At 36.3% G+C, this 24,929-nt stretch overlaps 1 protein-coding gene across 5 annotated transcripts in view; it reads left to right on the top strand.

The window, feature by feature from the left end:
- The window catches only part of Tank (TRAF family member associated NFKB activator), a 67,204-nt gene that overhangs the window by 31,413 nt on the left and 10,862 nt on the right, over positions 1-24,929 (top strand). For 4 of the 5 annotated variants that reach the window (XM_027420330.2, XM_027420329.2, XM_027420331.2 and 1 more), the window contains 2 exons: positions 9,560-9,668; positions 11,583-11,701. In XM_027420330.2, coding sequence (XP_027276131.1) covers positions 9,560-9,668; positions 11,583-11,701 — 228 coding nt within the window. Of the gene's footprint in view, positions 1-6,888; positions 6,994-9,559; positions 9,669-11,582; positions 11,702-24,929 lie in introns of all 5 variants that reach the window. The other variant, XM_027420332.2, reaches the window with a different exon arrangement.

Genomic DNA, 24,929 nt, shown 5'->3' with positions numbered 1-24,929 from the left:
TTAACATGTGGGCTAAGATTAGGATGAGTATAGTAAGGTAGGAGACAGGGATCACACATGTACATGCATGTGTGTCTATGTAAAACAAGCAGTGAGGGAGTGTTTGGTACCTTGCATGTCCTACAAGGTGGTCCTATGACTCCATTAAGAATGATGAGGTATTTTGATAACAGCCACATCATGAGGAAGATGACTAAGTATTGTATCTTTATTCAGTCAAAAGTTACTGAAGAATTAAATGCTTTAGAAAAGTCTTAACACTGACAAAGAGCTCAGCAAACATTGAAGACATATTACATACGTTCTAAGTGCAAGTTATATAAAAATATGGCAATCATCTAGTCATGCTTTATAAATTCCAGTATGTGCATTAATGTAAAATTCATATATTAATAACTGTGTAATGTACTAAGCCTTTACTAGCATATATTGGATGGTAAGTTTGTACATTTATTGTACCTTGGTTTAGCAATGAATAGCAATCATTCTAAGAATTCAAAACAAAGGCCTGAATTAGCAGTTATGGATAAATTTAAAAAATACCTCCTGCCTCTGCCTCCCAAGTTGTGGGATTAAAAGCGTATGCCACTACCACCACTGGCAACCTAAAATTTGTTTAGGAGATAAAATGGAAAGCAGGTGGCACCTAAATGTGGGTCACTTATAATGGCAATAAACTCTAAAATGTCTAGTTTGATGCTGATGACTAAAATCAAGAATGATAAAGAAAGTAGAGTTTAGTTATGGGAAAATAAGGTATATCATTCAGTTCTGATGTATAGATTTAGACCTGTGGAACATATGGTTGAACTATCCGATGGGTAGACCTACAAGGAGTTCTGTGTTGGAGACTATGGTGGTTTGAATAAGAATGGCCCCAACAAGCTCATATATTTGAATGTTTAGTCACCAGGGAGTGGCACTATTTGAAAGTATTAGAAGGATTAAAGGGGTGGCCTTGCTGGAGGAAATGTGTGGGGGAAGATGAAGTCTTAAAAGCCCATGCCAAGCCCAGAGTCAGTCAGTCAGTCTCTCTCTCTCTCTCTCTCTCTCTCTCTCTCTCTCTCTCTCTCTCTCTCCCCCCCCCGCCTCTCTCTTTCTCTCTGCCTGTATATCAGTATATAGTTCTCAGCTACTTCTCCAGTACCCGCCTGCATGCTGTCATGCTTCCTGCAGTGATGATAATGGACTAAACCTCTCAAACTGTAAGCTAGCCCCTAGTTAAATGCTTTCTCTTATAATAGTTGCCTTGGTCATGGTGTCTCTTCATAGTAATACAACAGAGACTATAGCTAGAATAAGATTGTGTAGTTTTAAAGGTATTTCTAAGAATGTATAGCTTGAAGGGATATTTAAAGAACAGAAGTAGGTTAGGGTGAAAGGAAGAGAAGTGAGACTCGAGAATTAGAATGTAGTTTAAGCAATTTGAGAAACACGGGGACCCATTGAACACCATGATTTTAAAGAAGAAACATAAAATGGGGCTCATTAAAGAGACTTAAGAACAACAAAAATAGTCTACAAAGAACAGAACAAATTAGAGAAGAAAATGTAATAAAGGGGTCTCAGGAAGGGTGCAGTAGTTAGTACAACTAGGAAGCCAAGAGACCTTGTAAGGGTATAGCAGAAGGTGGCATTATGTTTGGCTATGTGTAGAGGTTTTGAAATTATAGGGCTGTTAGTGGAGAGGGGAACATAGTAAACTGAGAACTGGGGAATGAAAGAAAAAGACATAAAACTACATGATGCAAATGTTTGTGAAGGCTAGAGAAGTGTTTTCTGTTTTGTTTTTGTTTTTAGGATGAGTGAAATGAAGAGTTTGAATGAGGCTGGTAAAATAATTGCTGTCCTATGTTCAGTTCCTTGTACAACAGTCTGCATAATCCTTTGAAAAAGATTGTTTAATTTGTATTTGTTATACTCCACCTCAAAAATTTGCAATTATTTCTATAAATTCAAAAGCCCTCACTGTTGCCTGTCAGTACAGAGACACATTTAGCCCCTAATAGATACTTTTTCTCTTGCCACTGTATTTCCTAACAGTCTTCCTACCACACGTTTTCTGAAAATTTTCAAATCATATTCTTTCCTTAGGGCCTTTACATTTGTTATTCCTAAGGTGGTTTTCCTTTAGGTGGTGCCATGGTTTCCTTCCTTACTGATTTCAGGTCTCCCTTCAGATGCCACGTCCTCAAGGGATTTCTGGATCATCTTAAATTTAAAAGTAGCCTCCACCTCTCTTCAGGTTCTGCTTGCTTATCTTTTTCAGGAAGCATGCATTACTTTCACATTATATCGAGGTGTTTTTGTGTGATGATTTTGTTGCTCTTGTTATTTTTACTTTCTGTCTACTAACAGAGCGAAGTCCCTGTGAGTTATAAAAGGCATGAGGCTTTGTCTTATTAGTACCGAGTCTAGCATACAGGACATCAGATATTTAAAGTACAAGAATGAAGGTAAGAGGAAGGCAGCCAGTTGGTTTGTTTTGGAAATGGAGAGCTTAGGCTAGAAACCAACCAGGAATAGGAAACAGATGTTCTCTGAGGACTGAAGGGAACAAGACACACACACACACACACACACACACACACACACACACACACGAAGATAAATGTGGGTGTCAGAGGAAGTGGTAGAGAAAAGAGATTGTCTATAAGAGTGTTTTTTTTTTCTGTGACAGCTACTAGATAAGGTGATCTGAGAGAAATAAATAAGAAAAAATGTTACATTCAAATTATTTTGAGTTTTTCGTAATAACAGTTTATATATTTGCTGATTGTTTTTTAGCAGCTGTAGATAAGATCCAGAGTTAAGTAGTGTGCTTATACATGCTAATTCATGATCGAGATTAAAAGAAGTGTAAATTATGTACTCTGAGACATGAGCTAAAACTACAAAGCAGCTACTAAGAACAAGAAGGCAGTTGATGGCTGAGGTTATTTGTAAGAGTGGAAAGACTGTATTACCAGTTTAACACATATTGATGGTTAGGATCTCCTGTCGTCTCAAGTCATAAAAGTAGATGGCTAGTACGGGTTGAGGAAGTAGAACATTTCCTAAAGTGTTGGTAAAACTAATGGGATTTAGAGAAGCTGTGTGCAAGGAGCAAAGCTGTTGAATATGAGAGAATGACCAAACTATCAGATAATAACAGTTTTGAAAGAGACAGTGATATAACTAAATTCCTTGTGTTTCATATAAGTCCATGGTCCAGAAATGAAAATGATAGGCTAGGACAGTATTTGTCCTTTTGTTGTTCCATATACTACTTCATTGTTCGATCTTGTAGATTTTATGCAGTATTGCACAGATTCATTTGAGGTATTTGTATCCTTGGAAAACAATATAGTTGTCTTCATTTTGAAGTGATACGTCAGCTGATAAAATTGAGAGTTATTTGCCATTACATCATCTGTAGTATAATAAAACAGCCATTCTGGCATTGGATTTCATATTTGACCTTGCTTATTATCTTTTTAAACTTAACTTTTCCTGTAACAGTTGTTGGGGTAAATACATATGTACCGTGGGTAGCAGAGCTCAGTCCATGAAACAAGACATGGAGTCTACAATGTGAATTTTTAGCAGTGGGGGAGCAAGGGAACCCAAAGAGCTGGAAGGATACAGAGTGTCCCCAGTTCTGGGATTTTATTAGAGGCAATTGTATGTAAAGATGCTACATTAAATCATGTTTGTAAGGAAATACAGTGTTTTGTTTAATAGATCACCAGGGGAAACAAAGACTAGGAGAGTTGAAAGACCCCAGGAGGCTCAGGCCCCCAGGATCTCTGCCCAGGACCATGGCCACCACAATCACCAGGCGGAGGCCAAAACTTGATGCAAACAGCATGAGGCTTTATTGCAGTTGTTTAACGAGCTAACCCCAAGTTAGCTCGGGCCTTTCATCCATCCACCATGGCGGATGGCTGGGAAAGATGCCTCAAAGCCATGGCATAGAGATCTTATAGGGCAGTGTAAGGGGGATGTCTAGGCTCAGAATTGGTGTGCCTCCAGGCTTGGAGGGTTTGCCCTGTGTTGATTGGTCAACTGTTTGTTATGGCCCATGGGCCCTCCCAGGGTGCATGTCATTGCTGCACACTTGTCGGTAAAGCACACCCAGAGCCGTAAAGCATAGCACCACCAGCTAACTTCTGATTGGTTCCTTGCCACGAGGCAGGCATCTGACCTCCTAGTGACCAAGGCAAGGTCAGGCAAACACGTGTTAGACTGTCATTATATAGACCAGACTGACCTTGAACCTCAGAGAGATCTGCCTGCCTCTGCCTCCCCAATGTTGGGATTAAATTCTCAATCACCATGTCTGGCTCATTTTTATTTCTAATAGAAGCTAAGGTCTTAAAGTGCATGTATAGTGGGAGCCAAAATTGGATTGTAAAAAGTTATTAGTCAGTGTTCTGTAGAGTAACAGAACTTATAGAATAAATACATAGAATGACTTACAGGCTTTGGTCCAGCTAATGCTGCAATGGCTGCCTATGAACAGAATGTCCAAGAATCCAGTTCAGTCCACAAGGCTAGATGTCTCAGCTGATTTTCAGTGTACACTGGCATTCTGAAGAAGTAGACTCTAATGCCAGTGAAGGAATTGACTTGATAGTAAGGTGAGAGCAAGCAGGCAAAGAGCAAAAGCTTCCTTCTTTCATGTCCTTATATAGACTTCCAGCAAAAGTGTGGCCCAGATTTAAAAATGGATCTTCCCACCTCAAAAGATCTGGCTAGAATAAGGTGTGTCTTCTTACTTCAATGATCCAGATTAGAAGTAGGTCTTCCCACTACAAATTAAGCACAAATCACTCACACATGTGCCCTTCCATTTGTGTTTAGTTACTTACAGATGTAGTCAAGTTGACAACCCAGAATAGCCATCACAAGTGTACTTACCAACTTGACACACAATTGTATCTCCTTATGTCATGATTAATTCCCAAATGAAAACAATAACCAGGTCATAATTACACCTATCATGATACAACTGTCCCTCATTCAACCACAAATACATTATAAATTTAGAATAGGTGGCAATGTCCCTTGAGGGACATTCTTTTATTATCTCAAACTTAAATATGATAACCATTGATATTCTCTTAATTGATGTAACATAATTGAAAAACTGAGTAAAAGAAACATAAATATCTGTACAAATGTGTTCTTTATAAAATAGGACAGAACCACTTGTTTCAATTATAATCCTCATTTTAAAACTGGTCACATGGCCTTAGCTGCTATTTACAACTATGTTCCTCTACTACCCATTCTGTATTTCCTCCATCCTTGGCAAACACTTCAACAGCTCTTGGCTCTTTTCCTGGAGGAGTGACCAATACTTTCATTCCCAAAGGGGCTGTCGTAGTTTCCCATTGACTTTAGTCACAGGACATGGTAACACCAAGAGACACCCTAAAGGATCTCCTGCACTCCAGGCATAATCTTTCTTACTTCCATTGTGGAGAAGCAATCCAATTTCCCCCTTAATTATCTGCATCAGTCACCTACATAACATCATTAGTCCTTTCTTACTTAGCCTGATGGCTTAAGGGTATCAGAAGCCCAAAGTGTCCAGGGGGATGTCTGCACTTCCCGTTCCTAGCAGAAACACTCCCCACTCTGGAACCAAAACTTTAAAATAGTTTTTCATAGTTTACCACTTACCATACTGACAAATGGATGACAATACTAGCTGTAGATAACCAAATTGATAATCTGACCTGTCTTAACTCAATATATCCTAGATAAGTCCCACTATCTAGTGGGTGGTGGAATAGGGAGTTTATTAAAATAGTACACAAAAAACGGTTGTAGAGCTACATACAAGCCAAGCTATATGATCTTGAATGCTAAAAAACTAAGTAAAACTCAATTTACTAAAGTTGTTTGATTTTAAAAATAGATTATATATAAATTATTATCTTTTCTCTAAACTGCTGTATATTGGTGTAAGTAATATTTATTTTCCTTCATGAACTGTGGCACTCCCTGTTGAGCACTTTTTTATGCAAGCAGAGCCTTCAATAAAGCTTTCCTATCCATTAATCTTAGAGCAATTTCAAATGTTTTTTTTAATTGAGATTATGTTTTATCCACTCTACTCTTATTAAATTCCCTAGTAAAAATCATTAGAAGAAAGCCATATTACTTTTTCAGACTATCTTGAAGATGAGAAGAAATAATATTTGACCAATATAAAATATTATAGATGGCTTTGGGCATTTAAAGTTTTCTCCCAATATAGGAAGTAAACATCTTGGGAAATATGAAAACTAGAGCATCCAATGTCTGCAGTAGGAAAAATTCAATTAACAGAATTCTATCTTAATATTTATGAAACTTATGAAAACTTGAACAGCTGTATGTCCAAAATTATTGGAAATATGTTATCTTAGTTTTAAAGAGGACAGGCTGAAATTTTTCATTAATAAAAGAACAAGTCTTTTCTATTTAATTTTTTAGATTTTTTTCATGCATATTGATGCTTTGCCTGCATATATATGTGTATATATATATATATATATATATACACACATATATGCATCACACTCATGCTTGATGCCTATGGAGATCAGAATAGGGCATTGGATTTCCTGCAACTGGTGATGAAGATGGTTGTGAACTGCCATGTGAATGCTACCCAAGTCCTCTGCAAGAGCAGCTTTGCTCTTAACTACTGAGCCAGCTCTCCAGCATCAGAATAATTCTTAAGATGATGTTTTTGCTTTATTAATGATATAGAGTATGCTTAAATAACCCTTTTTGATAAATTGATGACATATATTATTACATGTTTGATCTCCATCATGCTGTTTTGCTGTTGAACACTAAGAAGGATACACAACCCTTTATGACGTACCTGTATACCTGTTTACTTCTTAGATTCTGATCGACCACTTGTTTTGCTAGTCTTTGGAATTAGAAGGAGTGTCAAGTACACAGAAGCCAGAGTCATCTTGGCCAGATGGTGTTTGGTACAGATGGATGGTTAGTTGTCATGCAGATCTCCTAGTTGGTAACTTGTTGCTGCCATCTGACTCAAAGAATCCTTCACACACACTGGCTGTCAAAAGCATCTTCTCTTCTGTCTGTTTTAGCTGTCATGTCTGTGCTCTGTACAGAAGTGTTGACAAGACATTACTGTTGTACATTTTCAATGTGGTTGTTAGTGAGTTTTCTGTTTGCAGGGTCTTTGATAGTACTGGAATCCACTTGCTTTGTAATTGTATATTTTTAAATACTGTGACTGTGCATTGATTTTTCTGATCTTTTAGAAAGATTTTATGCTATTTGTTCATAATCATTTGATTTTTTTAAAAAAAATGTAAGCAAACTTGTTTTACTTAGTTTTCAAGCATTAAAAGCCAGGTCATTATCCCTCCATTCCTTCAGGTCATTTTTGAAGGCATACTATTTCTCAGATAATTCATTAACAATTTAGTATATACGGAGCATCTCAGTATATGCCAGACACTGTATGATACTAGAGATTACAGTAACATAGTCTCTGCCCATCAGACATGTAGACAGACTAAAATACTATAACTACCATAACTACATGAACAACACAGGACATGCTCTACTATTTGTCCAGCTACACTGTCAGCAGATTTGGCTTTATAATACATTATCATCTGATTTAAGAAATAGTTCAAGACTTCTATGTGAAATAGCCATTGATATATTAACTTTCTCAGCTATTGAATACATTATTTATTATAATATGTTATAAGCAGATGTGCTGAAGTGTGTCTTTAATCTAGAGAGAGTAAGATGAAAATTAATTGGCAGAAGTGTTCTGAGTTGGTTCCAAATGAACATACATGGTCTTTTGGTTTCTTCACTAAAATTGGGGAGGGAGCATAATAGATGAAGAATGGGCTGAGACTTGAAGAATTTAGACATTTATTCTCAGCCTATCTCTAATTTGCTAGTTTAAAAAAAAATCTTGTTACTTGCTCACTGAACAGCAGTAGGATTTATATAACCATTGAGATATAGTGAAAAGAGGTAATTATTGAAATTACTTATTGATGTTTATGAAGAATTTTGAGTTCTTGAAATAAAAATGTTCTAAATGCATCAAGTATATAGGGAAAACCTAAACATATTGGTGATTCTTCCACCTCAGGAAGAGTATGTAGCCCAGGCAGTTTTAAGGTATTACGAATTAACTGTAATGTATGTATCATTTTTATAGTTAGTTTACCACACTCATTCCAGCAGGTTGGATGCCAATGTATGTAAGGATAAGATATCTTATTCTGGGAAGCTTGGCTCTGTATTAGACCTGAATGTCTAGGGTTTGGTATCTAGGGCTTGAATTCTATAAGGCTGAGACTCATCATTGGTTCTTTTTCTGCTTATAATAATCAGCATATATTTAACATCATTTGTGGAGTTCTATGGCGGAATGTCAAGTTATGTAAGACTGCCGCCACACAACATACAAAGCTAACATGCTAGTGGGGTTACTTAACTACCCTGTCAGTTATTCATGTTTGAGGTGTCCTGTGTATAAAAGTCCATTTTTTATTTGAGTGTGTTATTTTTCTTTAATTTCTTAAATTTGTATTAGAGACTTAAGGAACAGATCTTTATTTATAAAGAACTTTAGGCTTACTTGGGATCAGAAAATAATATAACTTCATTAATTGTGAACTTTTGACTTAGTCAATAAAAAAATTAAACATCTAGTATATACCAAAGGCTGCTACAATTAATAGGACTGTTTTCATATTTTAAGAAATTTATATTTAGTCATTTTTTCCATTTAGTCATTTCTCCAATGGTAGAAAGCAGCAAAGACTTTCATATTATGCTTTCTAAGATAGCTTTTACGAATGTACTAATTAGGTAATTGTAATACAACAGTTTCAGATTTTTCTTGAAGGTTGGCACATCTATATGTCTATATTCTTAATACATATGTCATTCTCATTATTGTTTTCACAGCCAATATAATAAAATAGCAAGATGGGTGGAATAAAAATATAAGGGGATTATATTACTTAAAATCTATAAATAATATTTTCATATAATAAAAATTAACCCTGGCGTTCTTGTTTCTGGCTAGTATACTTTTAGAATTTATATTCATTCCTTTGATTTTCATTATATTAACTTTTAGCTACTTCTTTTGTGGTTTTGTACTCAAAAAAATTACAGTGTTTATTTTAAAGACATAAAAGTTTGTTTTAAGTCTGGTATGTATTTTTAAAGTGTGACTTTAATGCAGCATCTACTTAAACATTCAGGTTTTTTTCTTATTTACAAGTATTGAATTTCAAATTATAATATTTGTCTTTACTGAAAGAGCAAGAAAACTCTTGACTGAAATCTCTAAATAAGATAGTTTTTAAAAGTTGTATAGTGTTCTACTTGTTTTAAGTCACTGATATGATAATGATCACAAGTAAATCCCTGGAGCCAGTCAGTAACTGTTGAGTAGATTTTTTAGTTATCTGGGCTTCAGGCAGCCCCTGAGCTTATCAATAGACAGGAAACAGTCTCTCCATGAGTATCAGGCTAACTGGGGTTTCTTTGTCTTTAGACCGAGACCTATGAACAAAGAATACGCGAGCAACAAGAACAGCTGTCACTTCAACAAACTCTTATTGACAAGCTAAAATCACAGCTACTTCTTGTGGATTCTTGTCGAGGTATTTCTATCTTCCTTCCTTTTAAATTTTTTTCTGGAAACTCTTTAGAGAGAAGGTAAAATTTAAGTGTTTCTATTTTTTATTAGTTCTGATACAAGAAGCATAGTACAGCTATACATTATGTTTCTTTCTTTTTTTTTTTTTTTTTTTAACTTGTAGGACATGGGGAAGTGGGCTGAAGCCTGATTGATAAAACTTCCTTGAAGGCACTTTGCCAATGAATAGCAAAAAGCTTTTTAAAAAGTTTGTGCCTTTGAGATGAAAATAGAAGCTCTAAGAGTATCTAAGACAATTTGTGCAAGTGCTAGAAAATGTATATACATTGTATCATCACAGTAGATTTCTAGATGAAAAGTCAGAAGCATCTGAGCTTCCAGATAGCTGACCATGTACTGTGCCCAGAAAGGGTACAGAAGCTCCGTGCCCTTTCCACATTCCTTGCCCTGTGCATCTCTCCCTTTAAATGCCCTTTGAATAAACCAGTAAATAATCCAAAAAGGTACAATGTCCAAAAGTTAAGTTATAGTGAACAACTGTATAGCCAAGAAAAGCAGTGTTAATAGTTGTTAATTTGGCCGGGCATTGGTGGTGCATGCCTTTAATCCCAGCACTCGGGAGGCAGAGGCAGGCGGATCTCTGTGAGTTCGAGGCCAGCCTAGTCTCCAGAGGGAGTGCCAGGATAGGCTCCAAAGCTACCCAGAGAAACCCTGTCTCGGAAAAACCAAAAACAAAACAAAACAAAAAAAAAAACAATAGTTGTTACTTACCAACAGGAAATGTGTTCATGATAGGCAGCAAAGTAAAGAAAGTAAGATACAAATATATATAGTATTTCATGTGTACAGAAAAACATTGTTGGAGTTTATATGTAGAAAAGAAAAACATAAAATATAAACCACAATGTTAAGAGTAGTTCACAAGTGATAAAAATTAGATAGCTTTTTTGGTTTTTAATAATTTTTAAGAACTTTTTTATTTATGACTGTTTTGCCTGCTTATGTGTCTATATGGTGTGTGTGTGTGTGTGTGTGTGTGTGTGTGTGTGTGTGTGTGTGTGTGTGTGTATGTCTTGTACCCACAAGACCAGAAGAGGGTGTTGGATCTCCTGGAACTGGAGTTGATAGATGGTCATGAGCCACTATGGGGGTTCTAGTAAGCAAACCCATGTCCTCTGGAAGAGCAGCAGTGCTCTTAACCACTGAGCCATCTCTTCAGCCTCCAGTTTCTTTTCTTTCTGTCATAGCTACATTTTCTAATTTCCTATAAAGCAATAGTTTTTTCCAAGTATAATTTTCTTAAACAAGAAATGCATACCTAAAAAGTGGTGTATAAAAGTTTAATTGGCCTGGAAGTGTAGCTATGGTGGAACACTTAGCTAGTACATGCTGGGCACCATCCCCCTCCTCCAAAAAAAAAGAAAGCCCTAAAAGTTTAACTGTTGATAAAGTAAAATGTAAGAAGCTTAATTAATTCTAGTCTTCGGAATTCATTGACTCATGGGAAAATAAGTGTTTAGTGGGAAGGAAAAACTCTAAATGGGTAACTTGCCAATTGTAAATATTACATAAACATTGAATATTATAAAACTAGAGCTTATCGTTTATTCTTTTAAAATTACTGAGATTTGTTTTTGTTTCATTATTTTTGTTTATTTGTTTGGTTGGTTTGTTCGTTTTTCATTGTTGTTGCTTGGTTGTGGGTTTTTTGAGACAAAGTCTCACTGTGTAGCTCTGACTGTCCTGGAACCCACTTTGTAGACCAGGCTGGCCTCAAACTCACAGAAATCCACCTGCCTCTGCCTTCCTAGGACTGGGATTAAAGGCATGTGCCATCATGCCTGGTTTCATTTTTATTATAATTACCTTTCCAGGGCTTTCTACTGATGTACAAATGTTTTTTTTTTTTTTCTTGCAGATAACAGTTATGGCTATGTACCTTTGCTTGAAGACAGTGAAAGAAGGAAGAATAATTTGACTCTTGATGAACCACATGATAAACTGAAACTAGGAACACTGAGAAATAAGCAGTCAAAGGTAGGAACTACTGTGAGACTCATTCTTAAGTTAGTTAGGCTACGCAGACTTACAGGTTATTTAGGCTATATGCTCTCATAATTTGAGTGGGTAGACCATGGGAAGAAAGTAGATAGTATTTTTTTTTTTTGCCCTAACATTGCTTCTGCAGAAACCACCATTAAATGCTGATATACAATATATCTTCCTTGTTTCATCTTTCTTAGGCAGTAACCTGCCACTGAAATCTTTTTTAAGAAAAAAATTTTAATTAATTTTATGTGTACATATGTGTGCACCATATCCATGCAGTGCCTTCAGAGGTCAGAAGAGGTATTAGATCTCCTGTAACTAATTACAGATGGTTGTGAGCCACAGTTTGGGTGCTGGGAACTAAACCCAGGTTCACTGTAAAAGCAGTAGTGCTGTTAACCACTGAGCTATCTCTCTCTAGCCCCTATTTTATTATTTTTAGTTATGTTTATGTGGGTATCTGTATGTGGATATATGCACATGTATGCGGATGCCCATGGAGGCCAGACACATTAAATCTACTTGCTCTGGAGTTCTAGTTGTAAGCTATGTGAAGAAGGTGCTAGGAACCAAACTCAGATCCTCTGTAAGAGTAATATATACTATTTACTGACGAGCCATTTCTCTCCAGTCCCTTACCACTAAAATCCTAAACAAAGTTCTGTATCTGTAAACATGACATATCTTCCTAAACAGAATTAGTTATATTTAAAATAAAGCTTAAGCTTTATATTTCCTAGTGTTTTTTTTTTTAAAGATATGTTTGTGTGTGTGTATGTTAGTATGCTCTTTGTGTGTATGGGTATATGTGCCTTTTACACACACAAGAGATAGAAGAGAGTTCCAAGTATCCTCCACTATTACTCTCTGCCACTATTAAGGTTACTTGTGTGTTTTATGTGTGTGAATGTTCTGCCTGCATGCCTTCATATATACCACATGCATGTCTGGTACCCATGGAAATCAGAAGAGATTATCAGATCCCCTGAACCGGAGTTAAGGATGGTTGTGAACCACTATATAGGTCCTGGGTATCAAACTTGGGTCCTCTGAAAGAGCAACAAATGATCTTAACCACTGAACCATCTCCACAGCCCCAGAGGCATGGGTCCTTCCCTGAATCTGGGGCTTGCATTTTCTGCTAGACTGGAAGCCAGAGAGACTCAGCAGGCCTGCTTCCACCGCCCTTGGTGCTAGGGTTGCAGATAGATATAGACATAGGCATTCTGCTCATTACTTGAGTACTAGCATCAGACCTCCAGTCCTTATGATTGCACATGCACACTCTTCTGAGCCATCTCTCCAGGCTCCCTAGTAATTTCCCCATTCCTTTGTATCATGAGCATTTAATGAAGTGCAAGTTTGAACAAAGCAAAGAAACTTTAAACTGAGGTAGATAGTAAGACAAATGATCCTGGATTTAAATTATTTTCTACTTTTTTCATCAACTTCCTTTGTTTGGCTAAGCTTATTTCCAAAGAATTAATAATCTGCACCAGTTATACTCTATTTGTGGTCAGGCCATGGAAAAGGCCCAAAGAAATAAGCTCTGGGTAAGGAGTAAATATAAATTCAGTGATTTATCATCATTATCCTTATTAATACAAGAGACATATGTGATATCCATAATTTAATTCTTTGAATAGCTCATGAATTTCATTTCCTTGTACTATAACCATTTAATAGAACTAAAATTAGGCTGTATTTTAAATTTCTCTTACGTATCTCAATCCAAAGGGCTAATGAACACTGAATGCATAAACAAAATATCTGTCCTTTTTTATATTCATATTTATTTTTCTTTTCAAAATGTTTCTAATTGAAATGAATTACATCACTTTCCCCCCTCCTTTTCCTCCCTTCAGTCCCTCTTAACTATCCTTCCTTGACCACTCTCATGGAGCCCCCTTTCTCAAGTTGATAGCTTCTTTTTTCCTTGATCACTATTATACACTAAACACTTACACACACACACACACACACACACACACATATAATGTATATATACATTCCTTGATTTTATATACACAAATATACATGCATACTTTCCTCCAGCAGTTTTAGTGTTTCAGATTTCAAATTTGAGGGTTTTGATCTATTGTGCCTTTTGTTTTTGGTTTTTGGTTTTGGTTTTTGGCTTTCAGGATGATAGATAGATGTCTAATTCTGTTCTTCTGCATGTGGACATCAGTTTTTCCCAGCACCATTTGTTAAAGATGCTGTCTTTTTTGTTTTGTTTTGTTTTTTGTTTTTTCTTTTTTTCTTTTTTGAGACAGAGTTTCTCTGTGTAGCTCTGGCTGTCCTGTAATTCACAGAGATCCGCCTACCTCTGCCTCCCAAGTGCTGGGATTAAAGGCGTGCACCACCACCACCCAGCTAAACATGCCATATGTTTTTCTCTTTTTGCCAAATATCATATAGCTGTAGTTTGAGTACTCATGTTTGGGCTTCTGTTTTATTCTATTGTTTTCCATGTCTGTTTATGTGCCAGTATCATATTGTTTTTATTACAATAGCTCTACAATGTATTTTTAAGGATAACTTAGATGTATTACATATTTGAAAGCTGACTCTATATTTAGTATAAAATAATTAGTCTTAACTAGTAATGTCTAATAAAATATTAGCTAATCAAGCAATTGAAATTAAAATATTTTGCATTTGCATATGTATTGATCTTTACTTAATAAGTTATAATTAAGTTCACATTTAGATAATACAGATGAGAAAACTTTTCCTAGGAATAGAACTTTGAAATATTTTGTTATATTAGGTTTTTTGTTTTTCAAAATGAAATCAGTCCACATTTAGTTGCTATTTTGTAGAAGCACACATCTGTATGATGAGAATAGGAAAGCATAGAGGGTTTGGTAAGATGTATTTTAAGGTATACTTTAATATGTTGAAAATATTTAAATAAAACTAACCTATTTCTAGAAGTTACACTCCTAATCAGTTGGCCTTGTTTCTGTATGAATTAGTAAGTTAACAGAAATGACTTTAAACAGTAAAAGAAGGATTTATTATTAGCCACCTAGAGTCCTTTTGTCCTTACATTTGATGGATGGCTTGAAGATTTGTTTTCTTTAAACTATTTCTGTTAGAATGTGCAGCAGGGAAAGACTTGGACACTTTGAGAAATGGCACTTGTGTACACAGCTAGAGAAATGAAACATGAAGCAAAGGAATGAAAGATACATAGGGCTGGGGAAAGACCTTTTTAGAATGTTTGACTTAAGAAACTTAAAATTGAGTTTTAAGTTTTAAGCTCTGTAGTTGAGTGCTTGCCTAGTATGTGTGCACCCTGGGTTCAGTCTCCAGTACTATAATCACTCAACCAATCAATAAAAATAGTATTTATAGTCCAGCCTGTGTTCATGCTATTCCTATACAGAGAGTGTGCAGGAGTCTTTTTTTCTTCTAAAAAGGTCATTAAAAGGTCAAGACAACAAGGCTCTATCATTAGATAACAGTATTCTACTTAGAGTTGCAAGAATATGCCTAATTTAATTTAATAACTGGGTTTCACCTCTTGTTCACCACAGTAGTTACATATCTTTTACAATGTCTTGTCATATAACTAGTTACCCTAAACTTACTAAAAAACTTAACAACATAAAAACAATACATTATTTTCTCAATTTCTGTGTATCAGAAACTCAGGAATGACTTAGCTGAATGGTTGTGGCTCACGATTTCTCATGTGTTGAAATCAAGAATAGGCAAGGGTTGCAAGCTGAAGGCTTCACTTGGAGGATGTACTTCCAAGATGGCTCACTCACATAACATTTGGCAGGAGGCTTTGCCATATGGGTGTCTACTCATAGCCTGGCAGCTAACTTTCCTCCAAGTAAGGGATCCAAGAGTAGAGTGCAAAGTGCCTTCTGTGACCTAGTCACTAGTCACATACATACCTTCACTTCCACAGTATTCTGTTCTTTAAATTATCACAGGCATTGTAGATTACAGTCATAAAGGAAAATGCCAATGGTACAGGGTAGAGGAAAGGGTTAGTCGGCCCCCCCCCATCAAATGATTCAGTTTCTGAATCCTATGATTATGTTCAGAAGGAAGAAATACCATGGCCTATGATCTTAAGAATTTGAAAAAATATAACATGAATATAGACTTTTAAGAGACTGTTAATAGGCAATGCTTGGAGAACTAAAAAAAAAAAAATTGCATGTTGTTACTGATTTTTATAAGCATTTTTAACAATTGAAACTTATAAATAAGAAATCAAATGATGTGAAAATGTGCCCTGCTCCTCCCTCCCTCATCCTCATTGTTTCCACATACATTGAACTTGGGTTCAGTAGTTTTTGCAGATCAGAGTTTCACAGGCTGCCACAATTCTAACAAAAATAACATGGTCAGGTCTGCTACAGCAGTGCCCTATGGTCCTGGTACCATTTCTCTATTAGCTGGCTTTCTTTTGTCATGATAAACACCACAACCAAAAGCAACTTGGGGAGGGAGGAATTTATTTCATCTTCCTGTTGTAGTTCATCATGAAGGGGAGTCAGAGCAGGAACTCCGGGCGGGAACCTGGAGGAAAAAACTAAAGCAGAGACCATGGAGGAACATTGCTTATTGGCTTGCTCTCCATGGCTGGCTCAGTATGCTTGTTTTATACAACCCAGGACCCCCTGTCCAGGGATGGCATCACCCACAGTGAGCTGGCCCCTCCCATATAACTCGATAGGAATATGCCCCCATAGGCTTGCCTACAAGCCAATCTGATGGAAACAGTTCCTCAATCTAGATTCCTTCCCTTCAGGGACTCTAGTTTGTGTCAAATTGACAAAAAAACAATCAGCACATAGTCCTTCAGTTTTTATGTTGGGTAGCTTTGGCAGGCTGTGTAAAGTTGAAAACCATTAAGCTTTCTGGCCTTCTGTAGTTTATAGAATCTTACATTGAAAGGTCTAGGCCTTGGATAGCATCTTCATGCTTGCAATGTGTGCATTTACATACTCAGGACTTCTCGTTGATTTCCAGCTTACGGATATCTGTCTAAGTGTTGGGCCCCATACCTTCCTTCAGTACTTCAGAAATTATTTTCTGTTGCAAGTCTCTTAAACTGCATTTTTTATTTCAGTTGCTATGTATTACAGTCCAGGTATTGTATCTAGAGAGGATAACATACAGATAGATGGCAGACATACTATTTATCATTTCAACAAAACTTAAAATTCAGACTTTTCAACAAGACATTAATCACCAATCACAAAGTTAGAGCTGATTTATTTTGTCTAAGCATAGAACTATACATAAGTTTTCTAAGAGAAGAGATTGCAATAAAATTGACAGTTACACAAATGTTAAAAATATTGTCAGCCAGGCAATGGTGGTTGCATACCTTTAATCCCAACACTTGGGAGGCAGAGGCAGACAGATTTCTGTGAGTTCCAGGACAGCCTGGTCTATATAGTGAGTTCCAGGACAGCCAAGGTTACACAGAGAAACCCTGTCTTGGGGGAAAAGAAATTGTCCCTGTGACTTGTTAATACTCACCTTTGTGGTAGCTATTGTTGGTAAACAGTGGTACATGCCAACTTGGGGCTTATAGCAAACTGAAGAAAATGTGGGGTTATTTTGTGTACCATGTTAGAGAGCCCTTGCTTTTCCAGTATAAGCAGATATCCCATTCTAAGGATAGAACCAGTTTTCTTTTTATTCAGTCATTAATGCTCAAAGGTTTTTCCAGAGTTACAGAATTAAATATCACAAATTCTAAGAAAAATGTTGATACATAAAGCTTTTTAATAAGTTCCTTAAATTTAAATTAGTATAATACATATATGCAACTATGTATACACACACACACACAATTTTTAGAAAAAGAAAATGAGAAGTGGCATCTTCCCTAACATTCAAGCAAATCTGAGTAGGTTTAGTGTGGCTGTCTTTTCTCCCCCTACATTCCCAAACTCTCCCTTTTTCACATCATCCTCTCCCCCTTTTTAATTGTAAAGCCTGCAAAATGGAATTGGCATATTCTTTCCAGTCTTGGTTTCTCATGCTAAAGCATGAAAAGGCTGTTTTCTTTCACAACCTCAGTAGGTAACAAACAGCCATCCGCTTTCCCCTGCAAAGCAATCTAGTTTCTCTTACTGTTGGATTAAAATCTGTCATCTAGCGCTCCACATCTAGTTTGAATGTATTGTTTTTCAGTGTTATAGAATACACCTACATTCAATTGGTTATATTTTGGGTTTGTTTTATATTTTCTTCCTTAAATTATATGCTAAGAATCCAGCCTCACATACACAACATGGCTAGAAAAGGAAAGCTTTTCAGTTGTGGGTATTGTTCTTTGTAATACAACAGTACTTGGTAAGAAGCAGTTCCTTTTTTAAAAATTTTGTTGGCATGTGTTTGCACACATCGAATTGTGCACATCTGGGGGTCAGAGAGCAACATGCAGGAGGAGTCTGGATCAAACTCTAGTAGTCAGGCTTGGTGACAGGTGCCTTTACCTGCAGAACCATCTCACTGGCCCAGTTTCTTAAACATCTGAAGCGACATCTGTGAACTTCTCACCTACTTAAAACCCAGAGGTCTGTCTTACATTTAGACTGTCTTTTTACTCATAGTGTTTTATAACATAATTAGTTAGCCATTTGGAGATTTTGGGTTTACTGAATTGTGTAGATTATAGATCTTCCAAGTGTTGACTTATTAGGTAATATTTAAAAATCAAATTTAATATAATTGTCAAGCTCACCACAAAAGCCTTTAACTATTGGGCAGCTGTCAAGCTTACTATAACAGGTACAACTTTTCTGAATTTTAATTCTCACTTGAAAGCTCAAATTTTGTTATTGGCAACAAGTCTTGTCACTTGTTTTCCTTAAAGTGACAGGCTAGCTTCATTTGCTTTTGAGAAAATGTCTGAATAACCATAGCCTGCATGTCATTCATTCTTTGAAGTGAAAATAGCATTCTATTAAAAAAGTGACTAGTTCAGCTTGCAACTCAAACATTACACAAGTTTTTCCCCAAGACAACCTTGCACTTCAAGATAACATCAGCAGTTCAATCACAGTTGCTTTTGTACCATCAGTATAAATGCCAATACAGTAAACACTGCAAATACCATCTCAATGCTGTTGTGAGAATAGTTTAGCTAATGGATGGCATTATGTAAGTCTAATCATTAACCATTTTGCAGATGCCAAAAGAAAACATAGACCATGTCAGAGGAAAAATGTCTTTATTTGATGTAAAATAGCAAGCAGCAAGAATATATTTGCCTTGTTCCCATTTGGGCAGAAGGAGGTATACATAGGAGAATCCAGATGGAAGGCTGTGATCATGGTGGTGGAAAAGAACATTTAGCTTAGGGAGTCCATGCACTTTGTAACATGATCCATTTCAGGTGGATCTTTGGGATGCTATCTGGTCTTTCAAGTTGGCTGTCTGTAAACATGGTCCTAAAAATGCCCAAATAAAGAATAGTCAGAGCCTTGTCTTCTTGACATGTACAAGTACGCTCAAGGCCTGAGACAGACATCTCTCTCAAATTGCAGATACCTTGAAAGGATCTTGGAATGCACAAAGGTCCTGAATTCTATGTTGAGACTTACTAGTTAAGATAGGTTGTAATTTCCTGTTAGAAAATCACTTTTACCTTTTTCTCAGTAAGAAAAATACTAAGAATATTCTAGCATTTCATCAACTTAAAGAATTCATAAAGGTCACAATGTCTTCTCATTGTTCCTTTTCACATGTATTGGATAATTTTTATATATTAAATGATACTTATAAATTCTTTCCAGTTACTTCTCTGTATCCATTGTGATAAGTGCATAGCACATATGCTGATTTTTTTTTTTTACTGTAATCTAGTAGAAGTGTGGAGACTAGGGGTATGGTAGAGTGCATGCTTAGAGTACGAAGTCCTGGATTTAGGAATGTATGTAATGGGACAGCAAGGTGGCTCAGTGGGTAAAATACTTCCACCAAATATGATGATCTGAGTTTGATCCTGGGGACTCCTTCAGTGAAAGGAGAGGATTGCCCTGGCATGCATGCACAAGTCTCACCACACACAATAAAAAATTAATGTATTAAGTTTTTTAAAAGAGAGAATGCATATGGATCAGAAATGAATAGCAAAAAGCCACTTAGCTTTGTTTAACCACAGGATCTCCAGCACTTTTCCTAATTTGGTTTTGACATTTTTAAGAGCTTTGTAAACCCTTCAATGACATTGCTAAAATTTGGAGGTTCACCTACATTTTTATTTGTACCTAATGCATTACACTCTGAACTGTCCTGCTTTACTAGGCTATGTTATGACAGCAGACTCACACTGAGAGATTCTTTTCTTTGCCAGTAGTCATATTTCCATATTCTTTATAAATTTTTAAAGATTTTTTATTTTGTATTTTGAGTATGGTTTTATTAAGTGTAAAATGCAAAAATGAATATTATTGCTACCAAAAGAGTTGGCATCTTTTATTGTTATCTCAGAGTTTTTAATTGTCCAAATAAAAAAGAAACATAGAAATATGGGGATATTAATATTAATCTACATTTTTCATTGATAGTAGAATAAAGCATCAACTGGGTTTTTTATTTCTTTTGCATCTACATAATTAAAATCATTTCACTTTTTTTAAAAACTTAATTCACAAAATAATAGTCATGCCTTTGAAACTCATGATACAGGTTTTTTATTATGTGTATGCGTGTTTTGCATGCATGTGCACCACATGCATACCTGGTGCCAGTCACACTGCATCTGCACTCAGGAAGCAAGGAGCAATGAAGTGGTACTTTGTTCTTCTTCTTTATATTCAATCTCTGATCTCAGCCTGTGAGATGGGAGGGCACATTTAAGGTGAGTCTTTCCTTACTTTTCAGAAACACCCTCATTGACACATCCAGAGTTGTGTTTCCATGGTGATTCTAAATCCAGTCAAATTGATAATGAAGATTGATTATCACATTACTGTGTACATTAAATTACAGCTAAAGGGTTCCCAGATCAGTTTAACTTAAAGGGAGCATCTGGTAGAGGGGTATGAGAAATCTTACTAAAAGTGGTTACTAAGTTCATAGTTTCTATTTTGTATGAGAATTCACTCCCAGGAATAAATATTTATACTCCTTAAGAAGGTAAAAATTATGGGGCTAGGGAGATGGCTGTGCACAGACTGCTCTTCCAGAGGACTGGGTTTGATCCCCATTCCCCCATGGCAGCTCACAACTCATTTGTAATTGTAGTTCCAGGAGATCCAGTGCTCTCTTTTGCCTCCAAAGGCACCAGCCATGGATGTAGTGCACAGACACACATATAGGCAAAACACCCATACACATAAAATAACAAAATATATTTCAACAAAATCAATTTAGAAAGGTATATATAGAATGTAATGGAAAAGGGAGGACTTAAAAGAAGGGGTAATAGAAAAGTATTAATCTTCAAGGTGATGTTAGTAGATTTGAAGTCATAATAGTTACATACAGATGAAGTATTTTTAACTTTTTATAAGTATTTTTAATTGTAGCATTGAATTGATAGATATTTTTGGTGGATTTATATTAAACCAGAACCCTATAAAGAATTTGGAAGTAATTAGGGTGTTTAATTTTATTTTTATATTGTTTATTTTCTTGCCATTTCCTTCAGAACACTGGGATGAATCCCATTTTGCCCTGGAATTGTTCCCGCACTGGCAGTGGGTTTGCCTAGCACACTGCCTCATGTACAACAGACCAAGCTCCTAATATTTTGTTCCTCTTTTGTTCTGTATTTTCAGGAATGTTAATGAGGGTGAAAAAGCCATAGATTTTACATACATGTACATAAATTTGTGCAGATCAATTACAATTCCCTATTTTTATGCTTATATTATCTCATTTCTTTCTGTGTTTTTTTTTTTCTGGTTCTATTTTCTGGATCTTAATTCTCTTGTTTTGCTTTCTCCTTAGTTCAGTTAAATCTGATACTTGACATTGCCATGAATTTTGCTCCACTATATCTGAAAATCATATGGAAATATCCAGCATCAGTTGGTCTTTTAATATTTCTTTAAATTCTAAAAAATCTATATGAAAGTGCCTTGTTTTCTGTTTCTTTTTCTACTACTCAAGTTTCTTTTTTTCCATGCTGAGTTTTACCCAGCTCACATTTATAGCTTCAAAGTTTATCATCCTTTATCAACCCTCCCTCCCCCCTGGGCATGTTAATTTACATTGCTCAAAGTGAAAGTAGATCTCTAGCATGGACCTGTAGTCCCTGTCCTCAGGATGCTGAGGTAGAAGGGACCCTGGCTGGGAATTGAAGACCAGCTTGGTCTACATAGCCAATTCCTAGTTGACCTTTCTTTTTAAAAAGGCAGGGCATGGTAGCTCATGCCTTTAATCCCAGCACACAGGAAGCAGAGGCAGATAAATCTCTTTGTGTTAAGGCCAGCCTAGTGGTCTACAGAGCTACCACCAAAAAGTGTATTTCTGTTTTAAAACAACAGTCTTCTTGGACATAATTCAGAAATGATATGAATTAGTATTGACTCCACTGAGTTGCCCAAGCACCTAAAAGTAAGCATTATTTTTGCATGCAAGGATCCCAACTAAAGTTCAGAGGGAATACTTCATGCAAAACTGATATAACGTGACAGGCATTGCTTTGTATATCACTGAGAACTTATCCCCTTTATTTAAAATTAGTTTTCTAGGCCTGGAGATAGAGCTCACTGATGGTAAAGTACTTGCCTAGAATGTTTTGAGGTCATGGGCTAAATCCCCAACAATAAATAAGCACAAATAAAGTTAGCCTTTTAAGGTTTAGGTTACTTACATATGAGAGAATATACAAATACTTCCCTTTTTATGCCAACTATAACAAAGATAAGATTTGTTGTCTCAAAATGGATAGGCTCTCAGTGACATACTTAGCAATGCCTGTCGTGTTACTCTGGCGTCTCTCTATGCATGGCCTGGGTTAGACTTGAATCAAGATCCTCCTGCCTCAGATTTCCAAGTGCTAGGATTATAGGCGTGGCTCTGTTTACATTTCTTTCTTACGGGGTTGTTATCTAGTACTTTATGAAAGACAACACAAAAACATCTTCAATGATCTTTTTGTCTTTTTTTTACAGTGTTAGGGACACAACTCAGGCCTTGGGCATGCTAGACAATTGCTCTATCATTGAGCCATGTGCCTAGCCCAAGTTTCCACTGTCTCTATATGAAGAATAAACTGGATTTTGGACTAATGGAATAGTAGCTGATGTTTTCTTTTTCCTCTTTGAGTATTACCAAATACTCTGGCTCTGACATGCATGTTTTCATATGATACCCACCTATGAAAAACTCATTGGTAACACTAAGGTTATTTCAGTCCACACACAAGGACATTTCAGACCATTTCACATCTTTCACAACTCAGCTTTCAGATGAGTTTGTCTTAACGGGTTCAGTAGGAGGGCTTATCTCTATGGAGAGTGAATATGGCATGCAAGTCTTCCTTTAGCCTTCACTTCACTGGTTACATACACTAGTTGCATCGAGCTTGAAATAGTTCACGCTGTTGTGTTTTTTATGCCTCAAAATAAATTCATTTGTTGAATGACTTGACACACAAAATCTCTTTAAATGTCCATATTTCTCCTGCTTTCTTCCTTGAAATTAAGATAATTTTAGCTTCCTGCAGTGGAAAATCCACTCAGTAATATTTGAGACTCAAAGGGAAAATACAAGTTATAGCTCTCTAGTGTTAAGTTCCTCTCTAGTGTATACAGCAAACAATAGCCATCATTAAGGAGGATAACATGAAGGCAAGATGTACTACTGGTACATACATACATATAATCCTATAGTTGGGGGGTGAGATAACCTAAGGTACATAAGACAACCCCATTAGAGAGAGGGAGGCAGCAGGAGGGGAAACATTAAAAAGAAAGTCTGTGTTGACATTGTTGCCATTGACTACGTTAGTCCTAAATCCTTTCAGAAATAAATGACTGTCTCCAGAAAGTTGTGTCATAATGCTAGAGTGGAAAATGGCATTAGCATGTTGTGCCCATTCTAACTTTACCCTACCTCAGAACAGCTTCAGCAACCACATGTGTCTTTATCTTCCAGTTAATGTTAAGGTTCCTTTTTTTAAATTCTTCATGGAATGCTAGGGATTCTAAAGTTTTCAGATGAGGGATGGAGGTGGCACACAGCTGCAACCCCAGCACTGTGGAGGCTAACATAGGATGGTCTCACAGACTGCACAGTGAGTGCCAGGCCTTTTTTGAAGGAGAAAGATGTTCACTTGCCATATATTAACAGATGTAGTATGAATGGTGGAAACTGCAGGCTACTGCTTGATATGGTAATGCTTTTTCTTTAACAATAATAAGAACAAAACTAGTAAAAGCTTTAATTTTTATCCTAAACTAAAAGATTTTCATTTTTAGATATTTAATAGAAATCCCTTAGTTACCTGAGTCCCCCTTTGCCCCTGTCTTACCCAATGATTTTTTTTCATGTTATCAAATCTAAATATCAGGGAAGGTTGGCACCAATAATTTTCTAAACTAAACAAAATTTTATCATTCTTTCGGGTTTATAATACTCTTTTAGCCTCAGAAACAGTCACTCTTCGTTATATAAAAATCGGGGTTTGGAAAGGAAGCTGTTGTCATTACCACTTTCTGGAAATTATTTTCAGTTTTAGGTTAAACATTGTTTGGGGTTCTTTTTAGTTCCTAGTAAAATAATTACGGCAATTTTTAAAAGCAAGTTGTTCCATTCATTATAATCTCTTTTTATAATTTAATATTAAATGACCAAGCATTTTGTTATAGTCTACATCTCTTTTGACTTTGTTACTGTACATTTGATAATACCATGCACATTTTGATATGGGGGCTGAAGAGATGGCTCAACTGTTAAGAACACTTGATCCTCTTCAGGGGCTCTGAGGCATCTGTCCTCCATGGATGTCTGCACTTATGTCCACAGATACACACACACCTACACACAACTAAAAATAATAAAAGTGAATATTTTGCTAATACTATCAGTGACAGTAATTGAATAAAACCAACAGTTACTCAAGAGTGGGCTGGCAAGATGGCCCAGTAAGCATACTCACTTGCTGCTAAACATGCAGACCTGAATTCATTTCCCAGGACCCAGATGGCAGAGAGGGAACAGACCCCTGCCAGTTGTTCCTGCATGCACACACAAAAGAAATAAATGTAAAAAT

This window comes from Cricetulus griseus, chromosome 6 (assembly GCF_003668045.3).
Source record: "Cricetulus griseus strain 17A/GY chromosome 6, alternate assembly CriGri-PICRH-1.0, whole genome shotgun sequence".
NCBI lineage: Eukaryota > Metazoa > Chordata > Mammalia > Rodentia > Cricetidae > Cricetulus > Cricetulus griseus.
This window is presented reverse-complemented; position numbering and strand designations above follow the sequence as displayed.